Source organism: Eschscholzia californica, unplaced genomic scaffold (genome assembly GCF_041429995.1).
Source record: "Eschscholzia californica isolate CP2 unplaced genomic scaffold, dmEscCali1.0.p SCAF_2, whole genome shotgun sequence".
Taxonomy (NCBI): Eukaryota; Viridiplantae; Streptophyta; class Magnoliopsida; order Ranunculales; family Papaveraceae; genus Eschscholzia; species Eschscholzia californica.
Genome location: NW_028238309.1, coordinates 7,651,113 through 7,670,666, shown reverse-complemented (window position 1 = coordinate 7,670,666; position 19,554 = coordinate 7,651,113). Strand labels below are relative to the sequence as shown.

The following is a 19,554-nucleotide window of genomic DNA, read 5'->3' as shown; positions in this document are numbered from 1 at the left end:
GGCTTCGTCTCAACCCGAGCCCAGAATATACCCCAAACTGGTTTGGCCCGTTTATTGTACGGGCTGGATCACGCAGGGGCGACCCCACCACTAAGGTAGGACATCCAACATCAACAAGTTAAGACAAGAAGTTGTGGGACTATCTCCATCCGACCATCCCCATTCTCTCAATCTCTCTCAGCAATAGTAATACTATTTACAAGAATTCTATTGGAGGACAGTTTGACTTGGCAGCTTCCTATTGGCAATTTCACCTGTCATTGTACTGACAACTTTAACCACGTGAGTTTGTCATTTGTCATCTCTTCATATTAATGTAGGAATATGTATTGAATATATAGATAAGAATGAAATAATTTGTAGCTACTTCCACAACAAAACTCTGTGAGCCTAAAAAGACCCAGGTCTCTTTCTTCAAACAAAATAGGTGAATCACACTAATTTCCCATCCTTCACTCCCCACCAAACAATCCTAATTTAGATTTTTTTAAAATAAAATAATAATAATAATAATAATAACAATGGGGTCTTGTTCTTAACTTGTGCACCACAGAAGTCTATCACAATCACACAAAAAGCAACATGATAAAATACTTCAGTTGTGTTTATGTTTTTTGTGCTGGTTATAGATTTTAGATCTGAATATTACCCAATTGAGAAATGAATTTCTACTAAATTTTATAAATCAAAATGATAGGTTCCCTCCTAGGTATAGGTGTAGCAATCTCAAGTCATTTAATTAAACTCTTTGGCATGCACCATGCAAGTGAATGTTGGGTAGTTCGGGTTTTTCAAAAAAAAAAATTTGTTGAAATTCCGATGTCAGTAATAACTAAGAGTACGGTTACAATACATGTTAAAATAAAGTTCGGGATATACATAATCTATTTTTATTTATTTATTCGAGCTCATTTCGCGAGTTTAATTATCAGCTGGTTTATTATAAATTATGGTGATGTAAGAAAACTGAATGCTGGTGAGAAGCGGTATGAGTGCTTTAACATGTCGGATGTAGGTAACAGATTGCCAGTTGATCTTTTTCCTGGGGTCTGAAGATGATGAATTATTATTTATTATAATCTCATAAATTGGTAAGTGTACTAAGTCCATTTTTACACCAAATAGATTCCATGATACCATTATAATTTACTCACTTTAACAAATCTTAATATGCCAACAGAGACGAACAAACTTATCTTGGATACTTGGAAAAAGTGAAAATGGTCGTATTCTATTATAGAAAGAGTGATTTTTGAACTCTGATCTCACTAGTAAGGCTCATCGGTTTTTACAAAATAACTTGATAGTTTTAGAGCAACTCCAATCAGCCGAATCATGGCCTAAGAAAAATAATTTTTCAATATTTTGTTACTTCGACGAAGATGGTTTTTAGGAGCTTTAACCATCAAACCCCGTCTGATTCCAGACTGCATCTCGAACCCGGCTCATATCCCGGCCTTTTAGTGTTCGACCCACACCTTCAAACACTGACCTGTTATTCATCTTACCACTACCTCGCGCCAAATACTCGTGTGGAGGAACTTTCTCAAAATCGTTTTCGTCCGACCTATAATCTGAGTCATGATATGATCCAGCCGAGTTAATTCTTAATATTTTACTCCAGTCGGGTACATTTACCGGTGCGGATGATCCCATACTTCGGGTCCCCATATTATCTTGAGCTTGAACATTGTGCACAACTCTTGCCGTAGATGGGTTCTTACTGGAACCCGTCAAGGCCAATGATAGACCATTATGGTGGTAGTGGTGGTGGTAGTGGAGTGAACTTTTAGAAATCCATGCCATCTGGCAATCACCATTAACCGATACCTCTGTCGGAACAGTCATGTCTTGTTCAACTACATCATCAATGATGGACCATACATCGTCTTCATCGAAATCAGATCCATCAAGACTCGTTTCTTGATGTTGAATGTGCTCAAAATTCTCACGAAACCTTTCATTTCGACCCAACCCAACTTTCCGGCCCTTTGCCATTTGCCCCACTAAATCTTTTAAGGTAATTTATAACAATTATTACACTCCGGCCATCGGAAAAAAAGAATAACGTATACTTTTTCCGATGACCGAAGTCAGGATTCTAACTGCAGAACTAAATAATTTCTCTCTCACGACAATGTTTATTAAAATTTCTAAACCCCATTTGTATTTATAGGGAATCAATAGGTGACGTGACGCAGCGGAAAAACTGATAAAAAGCCTTAGAACTCCGTCTTAAAGACTATTGAACCGAAATTGATAACAAGAATACTAAAATACTGAATTTTATTGATTGAATGAATGACTGAAACAACTTCTAAGCCCTCATTATATAGACTTAGGGTTTCCTAATCTTGGTCAAACTCCAATAGAAAGTCCTAAAAATAAAATACTAGAATAGTAATAATCCTAAACTGAAAATAATTACCAAAAATAAAAAAAACTAGTAAAAGTCCGTTTTGAGGCCCTAAACGATGGAATTTGCCCCTCAAAGTGGGTCCGTTGTGGCGAAGCTACAACGAATGACCGGAACGCTATTTCGGACCATCCCTCAAAATTTCGTCCAATTCCGACACCCGTAGCTTCGATTTTGGCCGTTTTAGTCTGTCACCCTTGTATTTGGCCGCTTCGATCTCATCCATGTATTTCTCGGCCAATTCCTCTACATCAGTCTCCTCCACTTGAAAAGAACTCGACCTCGAGTGATTGTTAGGATAAAGTGGTGTATCTGGATAAAAGGTATAGATATCAGCAACATTGAAAGTATTTGAAATTCCCATGTCTTGAGGAAGATCCACCACATAAGCATTGTCATTGATTTTCTTCAAGATCTTGAATGGACCATACTTCTTAGGTTTCAATTTATTATATGTGCCTGCAGGAACACGCTCTTTTCGCAAGAAAATCATCACTTCATCTCCCTCCTTATATACCTACTTTCGACGATGTTTATCGGCAGCTGCTTTGTTCTTAGCGTTAGTCTCCTCGAGGCGAAGTCGCACTTCGTCGTGCATTGTCTGAATTTGCTCGGCCATGTTTTCTGCTGCTATACTAACTCCTATTCCTTTGGGTAACTTCGCTAAATCTACAGCGTGATTAGGAGCTTTCACGTAAACGACAGAAAATGGAGTTCTTCCAGTTGCACTATGCACTGCATTGTTGTAGGCAAATTCTGCTTGAGGTAATGCATGATCCCATTGTTTGGGTTTATCACCACAGATACATCGAATCATGTTACCTAAAGTTCGGTTTGTTACCTCTGTCTGTCCATCTGTTTGAGGGTGAGCTGTAGTACTTCTGTTTAAAGAAGTGCCGAACATCTTCCATAAGGTGACCCAAAAATGGCTAAGAAACTTTGAGTCCCGGTCTGAAGTAATCGATTTGGGTACTCCATGTAGCTTGACAACTTCACGAAAAAACAATTTTGCTATATGGGTAGCATCCGAAGTCTTCCTACACGGAATAAAGTGAACCATCTTCGAAAACCTATCGACGACCACAAAAACTGAGTCTACTCCCCTTTGTGTACGAGGGAGTCCTAACACAAAATCCATGGATAAATCCTCCCAAATGGTTGCTGGAATGGGAAGAGGCATGTAAAGACCCGTATTTTGTGTCTGACCCTTTGAGACTTGACAAACATAGCACTTCTGAACATAATTCCCCACATCTCTCTTCAACTTTGGCCAGAAATATCGACTGGATAAACTCAGAACTGTTTTATCTCTTCCGAGATGTGCGTTTAATCCACTAGCGTGTAACTCGCGGATCAAATTTTCCCGTAGGGATGTTTTGGGAATGCATAAGCTGCTGCCCTTAAATAGGTAACCCTCTGAAATAAGATAATCTGCCACAGGTTGATCTTCCTTACACTTAGCCCAGATTTCTTTGAAGTCCTCATCATCTTCGTACAACTCTTTTAATACTTCAAAACCCACAACTTCTTGTGTTAACGTTACCAACAGTGTGGCACGTCTACTAAGTGCATCTGCGACTCTATTCGTTGCTCCAGATTTGTGTCGAATAACAAAGTTGAATTTCTGAATAAAAGTGGCCCACCTGATGTGCATCTTGTCTACTTGTTTCTGACTGTTAATGAATTTCAGGGCCTGATGATCTGAGTATAAGACAAACTCATTCTGGTACAAATAAACCTCCCAACGTTGTAAAGCTCGAACTACTGCATAAAACTCCTGGTCATAAGTACTCCACTTTTGTCGGGCTTCATTCAATTTCTCACTAAAGAAAGCTACAGGACGCCTTTCTTGTGATAAAACTGCTCCAATTCCTACCCCACTAGCATCACACTCGACTTCGAAAGGTTTATCAAAGTTGGGTAAGGCTAAGACCGGTGCATTGCATAATTTTTCCTTAATAAGGGAAAAGGCTTCGTCTGCTTCGACACCCCAGTCAAACTTTCCTTTCTTCATGCACTCAGTGATAGGTGCCATGATAGTGCTAAAATTCCGAATAAATCTTCGGTAAAAGGTGGCTAATCCATGAAAACTACGAACTTCAGTAACTGTTTTAGGAGTCGGCCACTCTTGTATAGCCTGTATCTTTTCGTTATCAACATGAATTCCTCCTGAACTTATTACAAAGCCCAGAAATATAAGACTATGTGTGAGGAAAGTACACTTCTTTAGATTCAGGTGTAATTCATTCTCCTGTAGAACCATCAATACCTTTCGGAGGTGTACGAGGTGTTCCGCCTCAGTTTTACTGAAAATAAGGATATCATCGAAATAAACAACAACGAAGTTTCCAGTAATACAAGGTTCAAGTACCTGGTTCATCACTCGCATGAAGGTGCTGGGAGCATTGCTAAGACCGAAGGGCATGACCAACCATTCATACAGTCCATCTTTACTTTTGAAAGCCGTTTTCCATTCATCTCCTGGTCGGATTCTGATCTGATGATATCCACTCCTCAAATCAATTTTGGAAAAGATTTGGGAGCCCTCTAATTTATCCAACATATCCTCTAGTCGTGGAATTGGAAAACGGTATTTCACAGTTATTTTGTTGATAGCTCGACTGTCCACACACATTCTCCAACTTCCATCTTTCTTTGGAATCAATAAAGCAGGTACAGCACAAGGACTCATGCTTGGGCGGATGAATCCTTTACTGAGTAATTCTTCGATCTTCTCTCTTAAAATCTCATCTTCCTTCGGACTCATACGGTAATGTCTCATATTAGGCAAGCTGGCTCCTGGAATGAAGTCGATATGATGTTGTACGTCCCTAAGAGGAGGTAGCTTTTCAGGTAAATCTTCAGCAATGATTTCCTGAAACTCTCCCAGTATTCCCTCAACCTGTTCTGGAATTTGGATTGGCGGCTTATGTACTCCTTCTTCCACTGCTGCCTTAACGACAATGGCATAGACTCCTTGCGCTTCCTTCACATCAGCAAAGACTTCGTCCTCTGACCTGCTCAATGTAAGAAAAGTTTCTTTAGATGAGGATGTAGGTGAAATACTTTTAACCTTACTTCCTTGGGGCACCATGAGAATCTTATGTCCCTCCCAATCGAATGTATAAGTGTTGGATCGGCCTCTGAAGGTACAATCGGTGTCCCATTGCCATGGTCGTCCTAGAAGAACATGACTAGCATCCATATCGGTCACATCACATACGACTTCCTGTTTGTAGTACTTTCCGATAGAGATAGGAACTCGACACGTCTTGACAATTTTCTTAACATGTCCCGGTTCTATCCAACCAATGGTGTATGGTGATGGATTATCTTCCACGGGTAATTGTAGATGCTCAACAAGTTTTCTAGAAATAAAATTCTCAAAACTTGCGGAGTCAATGATTAGAGAACACACTTTTCCTTTGATAGTACATTCAGATCGGAAGATCTTTTTCCGTTGGCTACGATCTTCCTTCATTGGTGTGAGTAAGACTGGATGAATCATGCAAGCTACTCGTTCACCTTCCTCTTCGGCACATTCATAACCCTCATAATCTTCACCACCATCTTCGTCTTCTTCCGGAAAACCATCTTCTCTATTATCTGCCACGACGTTCACTGACCTTCTGTTCCTTCCTTGGGGACAATTACTTGACGTGTGGCCGATTTCTTGACAGGAGTAGCACTTAGTCCCACGAAATTTTGTATATGGATTTGGATTGGCTCCTGTGTTAGCTGGGGGTCTCTGATTAGCAGTACTGGAGCTGCTTCTTGTCACGTTTCGTGGGGGTTCAGTATTTTCCCCGAGTCCCTTGCTCTTTTCAGCAGTCAATCGAGGTTGTTCGTCTCTTCTGAATCCTGAATTAAATCCTGAATTTCGTCGATCTTTCTCCCAGGATTCCGCCTTTAGTGCTAAATTGTACGCGTCCTGGATAGTCCAAACCGTAACCAATCCAATCTTTTCCCTTAGATTAAATTTTAAACCATTCATAAAACGATCCACTAACACGTTATTTGATTCTGTCAATTGTTCCATCCTATTTCTCTGGGCCAATCTTGAAAACTCCTCGTAGTACTCTCCCACCGAACGCAACCCTTGTTTACAATTTTGGTAGATCCTGAACAAGTGTTGTTGATAATCAGGGGGTAAGAACCTCTCCCTCAAGTGTTCTTTCATAGATGGCCAATTCTGGATTGGAGCCTTTCCTTGCCCCTTTCTTTGACGTTGTAATTCATCCCACCAAACCGCAGCACTTCCTTTGAGTCTACAAGCGATAATGTTTACCATCTGTTCGCCAGGAACAGTATAGGACATATCCACTTGTCGTTCCACCTCATGTAGCCAATCAAGGAACTCTTCGATCGGCAAATAGCCACTGAAGATTGGAATTTCTGCCTTGATTTTGTATTCATCATAATCTCTGCGCGGGTAATGTTGGTTAGGATAATAGTTACCATCACGTTCTTGGTTGCCAGCATATTGTTGAAGTATTTGTGGTCTGCCTTCGTTTCCATTAACAGGTTGGTTGTGGGCGAATCCCTCAACACGTTCTCTGTTAATAGGTTGCCTAGGGTTTATGTTGACATTCAGGTTGTTAATCATCTCCATCATCTGATTTAGTTGATGACTCAAACCGTCAACTTTTACCCACAAAGCATCGTTACCTCGTTCACCGTCGAGGTTTGCGTTTCTAGCTTCGTCTTCTGCCATTAAGCCAGGAGAAACCTCGCTCTTGATGCCAACTGACGCAGCGGAAAAACTGATAAAAAGCCTTAGAACTCCGTCTTAAAGACTATTGAACCGAAATTGATAACAAGAATACTAAAATACTGAATTTTATTGATTGAATGAATGACTGAAACAACTTCTAAGCCCTCATTATATAGACTTAGGGTTTCCTAATCTTGGTCAAACTCCAATAGAAAGTCCTAAAAATAAAATACTAGAATAGTAATAATCCTAAACTGAAAATAATTACCAAAAATAAAAAAAACTAGTAAAAGTCCGTTTTGAGGCCCTAAACGATGGAATTTGCCCCTCAAAGTGGGTCCGTTGTGGCGAAGCTACAACGAATGACCGGAACGCTATTTCGGACCATCCCTCAAAATTTCGTCCAATTCCGACACCCGTAGCTTCGATTTTGGCCGTTTTAGTCTGTCACCCTTGTATTTGGCCGCTTCGATCTCATCCATGTATTTCTCGGCCAATTCCTCTACATCATGACGAATCAAATACCTCCTTTTTCCCTAATTTTTGTTTCATTTATATTTCATTTCGTATGCATTTCATTTAACAATTTTGTACAAATAGACACATCAAGTTTCATTACAATTTGGGCCCATATAGCTCACAATTTAAACAATTTTGCACGGATAGACACGTCAAGTTTCATAGTAGTGTCAACAACTGGTAGCTCAGTTGGTCAGTTCATCTATTCCGCAATGCGGAGGTCCTAGGTTTGATCTAGTTAAAGTGTAAATCCAGAAGTATTGAATTTAGGTATAATTAAAATAGTTTATGTTTGGGGTTTTAGGACATTTTATTTCGTCGGTTTTATGTCATTTGATTTCGTCTGGCTTTAGGCCACTAGTAATTCTGTCGTTATCGTGTTTATCACATCGTATCGATGTATCAATGTCTTTGTAATGACCATTATAGTCAATATTAAAAAAAAAATAGTACGAGCCTATATAACTCAACAATTAAATATCAGATAAAATACTGTAAGTCTCGTATGCTTTTTAAGTTGTCTCCACACCTATCCGGTAATATGGTCCTATGATCAAATCCAATGAGGATTAAAGTCGAGTTTTGAAAGTCATGACAAATTATTTTTATTTTTCGAAAAAATGCATAACATTTTATCTATAAATACATCTACATCTAGTTAGAGTTCCTTGAGGTTTAGTGTTTACATACAATATCAAATAATTAAGCCAATAATTGAAATTGAAATCCATCCATTAACTTTGTCTCATTTCAAATCAGTCCTTATTTCTAAATTAACCCCTAAATTGATGGGTCCGTGGGTATAAGGTCCAAAATAATCTTCTAAAAAGATTTATGATCCAATCTTCTCAAAACATGGATATTTAGTCCTTTTGCTTAATGGACGAAATTATCCATACTTTACAAAATACATACCGTCCATGTCCCTCGTTCAAAACACGCGGGTGTTAATGAAGTCGGGGGTTAAAGCGTATTTTCCATCTTTTTCCAGCGTGATTTATGGGATTTAAAACAAGCAACGAATCAATCCTTTCTCTCTCTTCTCAACCGTTTCGGAATCAAAATCCAGATTCAAATCTTTTCAAAACCGAAACCCTAAACAATCGTACGCACATCGAATTTGAATCAAAACGATGAAATACTATCCTTTGTCTCCATCTTTTATTGAATCTGTGTATATGAATCAATCATTTCTCTCTTTTCTCAACCGTTTCGGAATCAAAATCCAGATTCAAATCTTTTCAAAACCGAAACCCTAAATAATCGAATTTGAATAGATCAGAAAACAATGTATTTCATCGTTTTGGTAATGATTACTCACAAAAAATATTAGGGTTTGATTCGAAAATCTTGATTTTGGTAATGGTTTATAATCGGTAAAAACCTCATTTTTATTTGAAAATCTTACTTTTGTTTGAGATTTAGACAAATTTCAGTAACAAAGTACGCATACTTTATTAAACATGTAATGTAATTTTTGGGGTTTAGGGTTTTATTTGAAAATCTTACTTTTTGTAATTTATGATAAAGTATGTATAATTTATGTATAATGTTATATATATTGTATCTAAGTGTTTATGCTTTATGCAACATTTATATTTATTACAGGTCGGAGCAAGCTCAACCACCAAGAAAGGGAAAACAAAAGAAAACACTTGACTAATTTAGAATAAATTATGCAAACTTTACGAAACATAATGATACATTTATCAAAAATAATAAAATTTTATTCATTAGATTGTCAAAAATAGAACCGGAAGTACGGTAACCGAAGAAATAAAATCAGTTATGAACATAGATTCGCATTTCATTGGTGCCCACATGCACGCTTCATTTGCTATCTTCAACATGACACACATCAGTAACACGGTTCAAATCATTTTTTAAGAATTTGAAATCATGCCCTGTGTTGATTCTATATTGCCTGAAACTCCATCTGTAAATATCTTATCCAACCCCTCTGATTTCAGTGTGATTTGCTTTTTTTGATTTGATGATTCTACTTGAAACTCCATCTGTGATAACAAATGGAGAGAGATTAATACATATAAATTTTATAGAAAAGCATATTTTTTACAATAAATGACATGAACGTTTATGTAAATTATATATAATTTATTTCAAAGTACACTAGATTTGCATAAATAAAGCGAAGTTGTTCTAATAATGAAACGAGTACTGTTTTGAGATTAAAACATACGTAATGTTCTATAAATTACGCATAATTTATGGACAATAATATAATTTTCATGATATTCCTGATAAAGTATATATAATTTGTTAGAAAATACATATATCATGTTCTCATTTTGAAAAACCTCGTACGGGAGATGTTTGCATAGTTTACTGTAAAGTATGATAATTTATGGTAAAGTACATGTAATGTTAATTCTGTTATGAGGAACCGTACGAAAAACGCACGTTTCATAAATCCGTACAGATTGAAAACCAGATCTGAAGAAAAAGTGTGAAAATCATTAGGCTTAAATTGCAAATCTAAAGTTATCTGATATGATGATTGATTGCAACAATAAGTATACTCGATTTGTAGGAATCAGTAATGAAGGATTATCTCATCAATATCAAAAACATTAATGAAACTTTAAGAGAGAGATAAAGACAATAATAACATACTCGATTTGAAACAGAATCAGTAAAGAAGAATTTTGTTTACCTGATTAACAATTAAGAAGATGATTTTCAGAAGCTCCAATGAATATGAAACAAGTTTTCTGTTTTAATGGAAGATTTTCAGTCGATTAAGATGTAGAGAGAGGGAGAGAGAATCAACTATAATAAACTGAAACAGGATCAGAAAACTTTTAAATTGATTTTTGTTTTACCTGATTAACAATGATGAAGATGATTTCAGCAACTCAAATGAATATGAAACAAGGTTTCTGATTTAATGGAGGATTTTTCGATTAAGATGTAGAGAGAGAGAGAGAGAGAGAAAAAAAAAACCAGAAGGTTTCGGTTAAGATGTAGAGAGAGAGAGAGACAAAACCAGAAGGTTTCGGTTATAGAAAGCTAATGAAGATCACGGTTTCTTAATATAAAAACGTGATTGGAGAGAGAAACAGGGAGATAAAAATGGAAAATATATTTGGTGATTTTGATCTTATAACTGTTTTTATATTTAAGAAAGGTTAGTCTAGGTATTAATATTTAATAGTTATTCTCGGGATTTGTGTTTTCTCTCTAGATTGAACCAAATGGACCAGATATCTATTTGTAATATTATTTTGGTTTTTATACCCTTTATGGGATTAGAGAGGACTAAAAGTCCTATTAGGGCCTATTTTTTGGGCCATACACCCAAAAATTCTAAATTGATTGAATAAAAAAGAGGACCCTATAATTGGTGTATTTTTTTTTTTTTGTGATTGATTTTAGACCCGTCAAAATATATCTGAAATGTGGGAACCCACTAACCACGTGAGTACTTGAATTTATCTTTTAATTCTGACCTAATTTCAAATGGGGTCCCCAACGCGTGTATACAAACAGGATATTGAGGTCCCACCTTTTGTGACTTATTAGTAATATATAGATTATGGTGCATCCAACACCAATGACGATCGCTTGGAAGAATAAAGTTAGTGATTGGGACACTGACTGCTACCACTTTGATATCCTTATCAATAGTTAATAATTGTTCATTCTATTATTCATGGGGAGTGTCTATAGACGTTGCTCTATTTTTATTCAGGTATATTTTGTTTGTTCCCACTTCATTGATTAGGCCAGTCTGAAGATATTCAGATTTAGTTTGATCTGTATTGGGCTTGAATAACACAGACAGAGACAAATCAAAAAGCCACGAAAATTTTGAAGAGTGAACATGGACTTCGTAAAAAGATGGGACGTCTTTAGAAGCACCCTTATTCATGATCCAAGCTTCCTTGCATTATTGGAGAATCCGAAGGCAATGATTTAAACGTAGGGTTTGATGATGTGTAGCAAATCTGACCCATCAAGTAGCAATTTGAGTTATTTTGATATGAACTGTGGATCGAGTGATATTCAAAACTTACTACATTTGATCCACGACGAAATTCCCCTTCTTTGAATTAACAATTCCAACCCGAATCCATGTTTTTTTCTCGTGCATTAAACACCACTTTCACCCATCATCTTCATAACACCACCTCTATTTGCCGAGCACCACCTCTACCATCATCTTTATCCTCTTTCACCGAGCACCACCACTACTCTCCTCATCTTCCAAAACAAGTAAAAAAGGTTGATGTCGATGAAGATGGTGGTGGGGGTGGATGGAGGAAAAGATGATGATGGTGGCGGTGATGGTTGGTCAAGTAGAAGACGATGGCAGTAGTGTTCGGTGGAACTGACGGGGTTGGTGATTTATGGTGAAAAACAACGTGGATTTGAGTTGGAATTGATGATATTTTTTTGAGTCAAAGTAATATCTATTGATTGAAGTTTAAGATATTACATTGCAATAGCGTGCAAGTAGGAAGACAATTAAAATTACAAGTTTTGTCTTTCTAGCGGTACTAGCGAGGTTATGAGCTGACATATTAAACCTCCTATTCACAAACAAAAAGGTGACATGATCAAAAGAAGTAACTAAGTTCTTTACATGCTTCAAAACATGCTTGGCAGTCCAATGTATTGAGTTGTGGCGGCCATTCAAAAAGTTTGAGACATTAGTCGAGTCTCCCTCCAAAATAAGTCTATGTACACCGTGCTTCTTCGCCCATTCTATACCAAAACAGCACGCCTTACTCTCCCCTTCATCTACCGATCGACTTAGGAGCTTGGTTGATTGATGAGTCATGAAAATGCCTCATCTGAATATCTTAATTTAGACTAGTTAGTCTAATTCGAGCTGTTACTCTGATGTTTTGCTTGTGTTTCCTTACTCAGGTACCTTTTTCAGAGTTATGTGTGCAAAACGGATAAAAGTCGGAGAAATGCAGACTGAGGGTATTTTGGTCATTTTGTGATTCTGATTTCATGACCAATATTAGTGCTCGGATGGAAAGTAGAGTCCAAGGTGAACCCGTAGGCGAAAACGGAAGTCAAATCGGAGTCCGGATGAATAAATTAGAGCAAGTCAAAGTTCGGGTCAAATTTGGTATGCTAGAAGTCAAGAGGGACACGTGGCTATATGTGTGATCCGACTCGACCCGACTCGACTCGACCCGATTCGATGACGTCAGCTGACGTCATCATCTTCTTCTTCCTTTTATACCCGAGAGCTGTCTAAACGAAGAGAGAAAGGAAAGAAAAGAGAAGAGAGGAAAGAAAAGAGAGAAAGGAAAGAAAGATTAGACCGAGAAGGAAAGATAGAAAGCTGGTCGGATGGAGATTATTTTGTTTCTCTATTCGGCTGGTTTAGGTTTGCTGGATAAACCATCTCGGCTATAAGAAACAGGGAGGGAGGATGGATATGATATCTCGGATGGGAGGAAGCTCTCGAGCTCAAATTAAATTGAAGAACAGAGAGAGAGAGAGAGATTAGATAGACTCGGTTTTGAGAGCAGAAATCACATCTCATCTCGGCTGGGATTATCAGCCACCTCTAAAGCTCAACTACAAATAGTAAATTAGAGAGAGAGAGAGAGATCATCAGCTCGGTTCTGGAAGAAGAAAGTTAGAGAGAGAGAGAGTTGATAGAAGAGAAACCCGAGAGCTAAGAGCTAGAGAGAGAGAGGGAGAGATTGAATTTTCTGTTTCTGTTCTTATTCTTCTTCTTCTTCTGTTTCTTCTCTTTGTGAGAGAGAGAAGATTAGATAGAAAGAGTTAAGAGAGAGAGAGATACTGTAGAGAGAGAGATCGAATTAATATAAACTCCATTGAAATTTCTTTATCTTCTTCTTTCTTTACTATTTCGGTTAGAGAGAGAAAGAGGTGTTACTGGTTTGTTTTAGAGAGAGAAAGAGAAAGTTTAGAAGGAGAAAGAAGGAGAAAACAGAGAAGGAAAGAGAAAAACCAGGGAAGGAAAATTATTTTCTCACCTGGAAATCGTTTCCGGGAAGATGAGAAAATAATTTTCCCTAAGGGTCTGTTTGGCAGAATTTTGGGAAAACAGAAGGAAAATCTTTCCCTAAGGCCCTGTTTGGTTCTGAAATAGCGAAAAAGTTAAGTTTTCTTCTCCCTCTCTTTACTTTATTTTCCAATTTCTTTTATTTAATGTTTATGAGTAACTAATTTTCTATCTAGGGTTTTAGATGAAGTTTCAATAATTATTCTAATGATTAATTTATTACAGTTTTTATTATTTTAACGATAATATCTTCCGGGTTTTTAGACCATCCATGGACTGAAAACCTGAGTTATACAAAGAACAATCGAATTAGACCAAATTAATTTGTCGTTAGAATTGTTAGGAAGACGGATCCAGAAAACCCTAGGCTCTCCCCCATTTGAGTTCCTTGTATCATTTGTAATTATTTTCTTTCCGCAATTTTATTTTAATATTTTATTTCTTTTATTTTATTACCAAAACCTCATCAAAACCAAAAACCAAGTTACTTCCAAGACTTAGAATAGGTTTCACTTAGTCTCTGAGGAACGAACCGGTCTTACCGGAATTTTACAACTTGACACCCGTGCACTTGCGGGTGTAGACCTAATTAGGGTAACCTTTTAGGCCCATCAAGTTTTTGGCGCCGCTGCCGGGGACTATGTTTTAAATTTATTCTAATTTTGGAAAGTTTTTATTTTTGGTAAGTTTTGAATTTTGGATACTTTGACTTGCTTCTCTGTTTTTGGTGTGCAGAACACTAAGGAGCTGAAGAGAAGGCGCAACAAGGAGGAGGACCTCAAAAGAAGAAATTTACTGTTTTTATTTTTTTATTTATTTTGGTGAGGAGAGACTTAGACTTTTTAGTACTTTCTTTTGTTTTGACCCTAAATTGGAGGGCTTTTAAAAATTGTAACCGAAAATCCAAGGAAGCCTCGGGTTCGAACACTTGAGGGAAGAGTGGCCCGGGTCGTCTACAAAGGTCGTCGCCCGTCTTGAACGGGAGGTAATTTTTCTAATCACCCACGAATCCCCTGTTAGTGGGTACTTTTTATAAGATCTTAGTAGTGCTTCCTCGGTTTTCGTGTTTAAAAAAAAAAAAAAAAAAAAAAAAATGGACCAATAAAAAGGAATCGAGTGTAGTTTTTGCAAGTGTCAATTCCCATCTTGTGATCGTGCCTGATCATCATGGCGCATTTTTCTAATGGTTGGACGTACCCTGTTGATGATGATGACCTTGATATAACCTTAAGAGAATACCAACAGTTGCTTAACCAACGTGGTACGACTCTAAGAGATTGTCAGCAACTTAACGAGGGGAATAGGCTAGTTGAGCCTAACCGGACTGGTATGACCCTAGGAGAGTACCAACAGATGTGTAGAGACGGGCCTAACCGACCGGGTATGACATTTGGGGATTATCAACGAACGTCTAGAAACGAGTCTATTAGTGAGTGGAGTAGACCATATGAGCCTGATCAATCTCATATGACATTAGGAGATTATCAACAAATGTGTAGAGATGGTCCGATTAGCGATGGAAATGGTCCGACGCCAAATATATATGAGAGACCTTATTGTCCACACTATTCTGAGACTAATGACTTTAGAGACAGGTATGATCCTAATATGTACGGAGGAAGTTATTATCAAGAGTCTTCAGTTAATTACACTAGTGAGCCTTATTATGAGGAGACTCTTGAAGATATTATGTCACGATTTGCGACCCAAACGAAGCAGAGGATTGAGTCCTTAACTCAAAAGATAGAGATGCTTGAGTCACAGTCATTCGTCGATGAGGAAGGGGTTTCACCACCCCAAACTCAAGAGGGTACTAGGTACGATGACGAGGGTATTACGTCTAACCCTAGTACTAAGTTAAATGTCGACGAATTTACTGATAATATCCTAGAGCCTGAAAGGTCTGATGTTGTCTTGCTTCCTCCACCTATGTCATCTCACCATGATAGGACTGCATTAGACGTTGATATCCAGGATGATGGCTCAATGAGCAAGTTTGGGGATGACACACTTCTGAACTTTCCGACATTTGAGATTTGTAAGGAGTCAGTCTTAGGTGAAAAGATAAGAAGGCATGATATTAGGAATAACTGCGAGGCTGCAGATGTCTTTGAGGACATTGATGACGCTAGAGACATGTTGGATAGTTTGTCAGACTGTTTACCTAAGGAAACCATAGACCTTGACGTGGTCCCCGAGCATATTGCCTTACCCTTAGATTCTAGTTTGACTTTTCACATGGTCTCAGACTCGGTTGTTGATCCCTTTTGGGACACTTCAGATGTCTCCTCGAGAACGTCTATGGAAATAGTGGATATTCTATCTACTAAACTTGCAGATGACTTTCTGCCTTCGACGGATATATTGGCCCTTCATTGTTATGTCGATCCTTTTGATGACTTTCTAGACGTTGGTCCCAGTATTTATAGTTACTTAGTGGACTGTGCATCCACTAAGTTTGGGGATTGCCCCTCTTCTTTGATAGTCTCACATGCACTCTCTGCAATTCACAAAGATGTGAGACTATCGTTCACTGAAAACTTTGTGTTTTGGGTGGACCCACAGATGTATCGAATATTGGTTTACAGTTAATCACATATTTGTAATCCAGTAGGTTAATTCTTTTTATTTTTTTCGAATCATCTGTTTCGTCTGGCTGAAGACGTTAAACTTAGCGCTTTCTGGGAGGCAACCCATGCATAGGACTTCCGAATCTGGTAACATCTTTCCTTACATCCTATTATTTCTGCATAGTCTTCAGAACATTGAGGACAATGTTCGGTTTAAGTTTGGGGATAGGGGATTGAATTTTTAGTCCTTATTTCAAAAATTCAAAAGGGTTTAAAATTTTTCAAAATTTTTAATTTTTGGATTGAAAATGTGAGTCTAGTTGTTTTTTGTTAATAGTTATAGAGTCTAGTTCGTCAGACTATCTGTTTGCTAAAGGTTTTTCCATGAATTTCGAGTCTTGAAGTTGTCTGTGCACTAGCCATGTGAGTGTTAGATAGGTGAAGAGTGGATTTTTCTGAGAGAACCTGATTAATCATTAGTGGAGACTTAACCTGTGTGAGATTCTGAGCCTTTCTGGTTGCTTTGAGTGATCTCTTCTGAGCTAATTCCGAGTAGAATGAAGAGCTACTCAACCTCGCAATATTCATTAGAGCTCAGTTGATCTCTTGAGTTCAAATTTTACAACCACTAGGGATGTCATCAGGAAGTAAACCCTTCTCTTGTAGTCTGAGAAACTTGAAAGCAATGTCAACTAGAGGAAAATAGATATCGTCCATCATTTAGAACCCTGAGAATAAGACATGAAGCAAAGAGGAGAAAATTATACCCAAGGAAATTGTTGAGAAAGTAAGATGTGTATTTTGAGTTGTATTACCAGAGGTAAAAAAAAAAAAAAAAAAGAAAAAAAAGAAAAAAAAAAGAAAGAGAAAAGAAATAGAAAAAAAAGAAAAAATGTGTTTATGTGGTTTTGTTTAAGTGTTTATCCCTTGAAGTAGTTTTTGAAGATTTGAAGACGTCGAGTTCTCAAGGGTTCTAGTTACATCATCATTATAGTCTATTAACCTCTAGGGAGCATTGTTAGATAGTTGATTAGATGAGAAGAGTTGGTTAGCTTCCCCATTCCGTATTAGTGGTTGTTTCCTTTCTTTGAGATCAGTCGTCCACAAAATTTTAGTCCGTCTTTTTCATGTGTTGAGTTTTCCTTCATATTCATACTAACACATAGAGTGAACCATTCTTGAGTGACTTTAATTTTTGAGTGTATGACCGCGAGGCAGCAGTCGAGGCGAAATGTATTGAGAAGGTAATCGAGGTCTTGTCTGTTTGGAACCGAAATGATACTCATATTGGCTGGTCACGTGCACTTCGAGTCTTGATTACTAGTGAAGGGATTTTTAGCATTTGTATGGTTTGGTCGACTTAGATTTCATTTTTATTAACTTTCGAAAATCTATCGGATGAACATTTTTGGTCCACATCATATTTAGACCCTTTTGCATTTTTGATCTTTGAATTTTGTGGGTATATTCACTGCAAACCCTCACGAGACAAAACTCGTCCTCTTGGGTAACCTAGAGGTTTAACGGCTTGTTGCACGTGCTAAGTGCAACCGTGATTCCCTACGAAAGTGGTGAAGGTGGGTTTAGTTTTATTTTTCTATTTTTGCTCGAGGACTAGCAAAATCTAAGTTTGGGGATGTTTGATGAGTCATGAAAATGCCTCATCTGAATATCTTAATTTAGACTAGTTAGTCTAATTCGAGCTGTTACTCTGATGTTTTGCTTGTGTTTCCTTACTCAGGTACCTTTTTCAGAGTTATGTGTGCAAAACGGATAAAAGTCGGAGAAATGCAGACTGAGGGTATTTTGGTCATTTTGTGATTCTGATTTCATGACCAATATTAGTGCTCGGATGGAAAGTAGAGTCCAAGGTGAACCCGTAGGCGAAAACGGAAGTCAAATCGGAGTCCGGATGAATAAATTAGAGCAAGTCAAAGTTCGGGTCAAATTTGGTATGCTAGAAGTCAAGAGGGACACGTGGCTATATGTGTGATCCGACTCGACCCGACTCGACCCGATTCGATGACGTCAGCTGACGTCATCATCTTCTTCTTCCTTTTATACCCGAGAGCTGTCTAAACGAAGAGAGAAAGGAAAGAAAAGAGAAGAGAGGAAAGAAAAGAGAGAAAGGAAAGAAAGATTAGACCGAGAAGGAAAGATAGAAAGCTGGTCGGATGGAGATTATTTTGTTTCTCTATTCGGCTGGTTTAGGTTTGCTGGATAAACCATCTCGGCTATAAGAAACAGGGAGGGAGGATGGATATGATATCTCGGATGGGAGGAAGCTCTCGAGCTCAAATTAAATTGAAGAACAGAGAGAGAGAGAGAGATTAGATAGACTCGGTTTTGAGAGCAGAAATCACATCTCATCTCGGCTGGGATTATCAGCCACCTCTAAAGCTCAACTACAAATAGTAAATTAGAGAGAGAGAGAGAGATCATCAGCTCGGTTCTGGAAGAAGAAAGTTAGAGAGAGAGAGAGTTGATAGAAGAGAAACCCGAGAGCTAAGAGCTAGAGAGAGAGAGGGAGAGATTGAATTTTCTGTTTCTGTTCTTATTCTTCTTCTTCTTCTGTTTCTTCTCTTTGTGAGAGAGAGAAGATTAGATAGAAAGAGTTAAGAGAGAGAGAGATACTGTAGAGAGAGAGATCGAATTAATATAAACTCCATTGAAATTTCTTTATCTTCTTCTTTCTTTACTATTTCGGTTAGAGAGAGAAAGAGGTGTTACTGGTTTGTTTTAGAGAGAGAAAGAGAAAGTTTAGAAGGAGAAAGAAGGAGAAAACAGAGAAGGAAAGAGAAAAACCAGGGAAGGAAAATTATTTTCTCACCTGGAAATCGTTTCCGGGAAGATGAGAAAATAATTTTCCCTAAGGGTCTGTTTGGCAGAATTTTGGGAAAACAGAAGGAAAATCTTTCCCTAAGGCCCTGTTTGGTTCTGAAATAGCGAAAAAGTTAAGTTTTCTTCTCCCTCTCTTTACTTTATTTTCCAATTTCTTTTATTTAATGTTTATGAGTAACTAATTTTCTATCTAGGGTTTTAGATGAAGTTTCAATAATTATTCTAATGATTAATTTATTACAGTTTTTATTATTTTAACGATAATATCTTCCGGGTTTTTAGACCATCCATGGACTGAAAACCTGAGTTATACAAAGAACAATCGAATTAGACCAAATTAATTTGTCGTTAGAATTGTTAGGAAGACGGATCCAGAAAACCCTAGGCTCTCCCCCATTTGAGTTCCTTGTATCATTTGTAATTATTTTCTTTCCGCAATTTTATTTTAATATTTTATTTCTTTTATTTTATTACCAAA

At 37.6% G+C, this 19,554-nt stretch overlaps 1 protein-coding gene and 1 long non-coding RNA gene across 2 annotated transcripts; both read right to left on the bottom strand.

Moving 5' to 3' along the window:
- Nucleotides 1-1,398: 1,398 nt before the first annotated feature.
- On the bottom strand, nt 1,399-1,998 carry LOC147555825 (protein S40-6-like). Its single transcript, XM_086658544.1, has one exon. The coding sequence runs from the start codon at nt 1,996-1,998 to the stop codon at nt 1,399-1,401; it is 600 nt and encodes a 199-aa protein (XP_086514670.1).
- A 7,498-nt stretch (nt 1,999-9,496) lies between these two features.
- On the bottom strand, nt 9,497-10,605 carry LOC147555824 (uncharacterized). The gene is made up of 3 exons (XR_015234017.1): nt 10,493-10,605; nt 10,324-10,381; nt 9,497-9,664 (listed from the first exon to the last, which is right to left on the bottom strand). It is a non-coding gene; the product is annotated as an uncharacterized LOC147555824 (long non-coding RNA).
- Nucleotides 10,606-19,554: the final 8,949 nt, after the last annotated feature.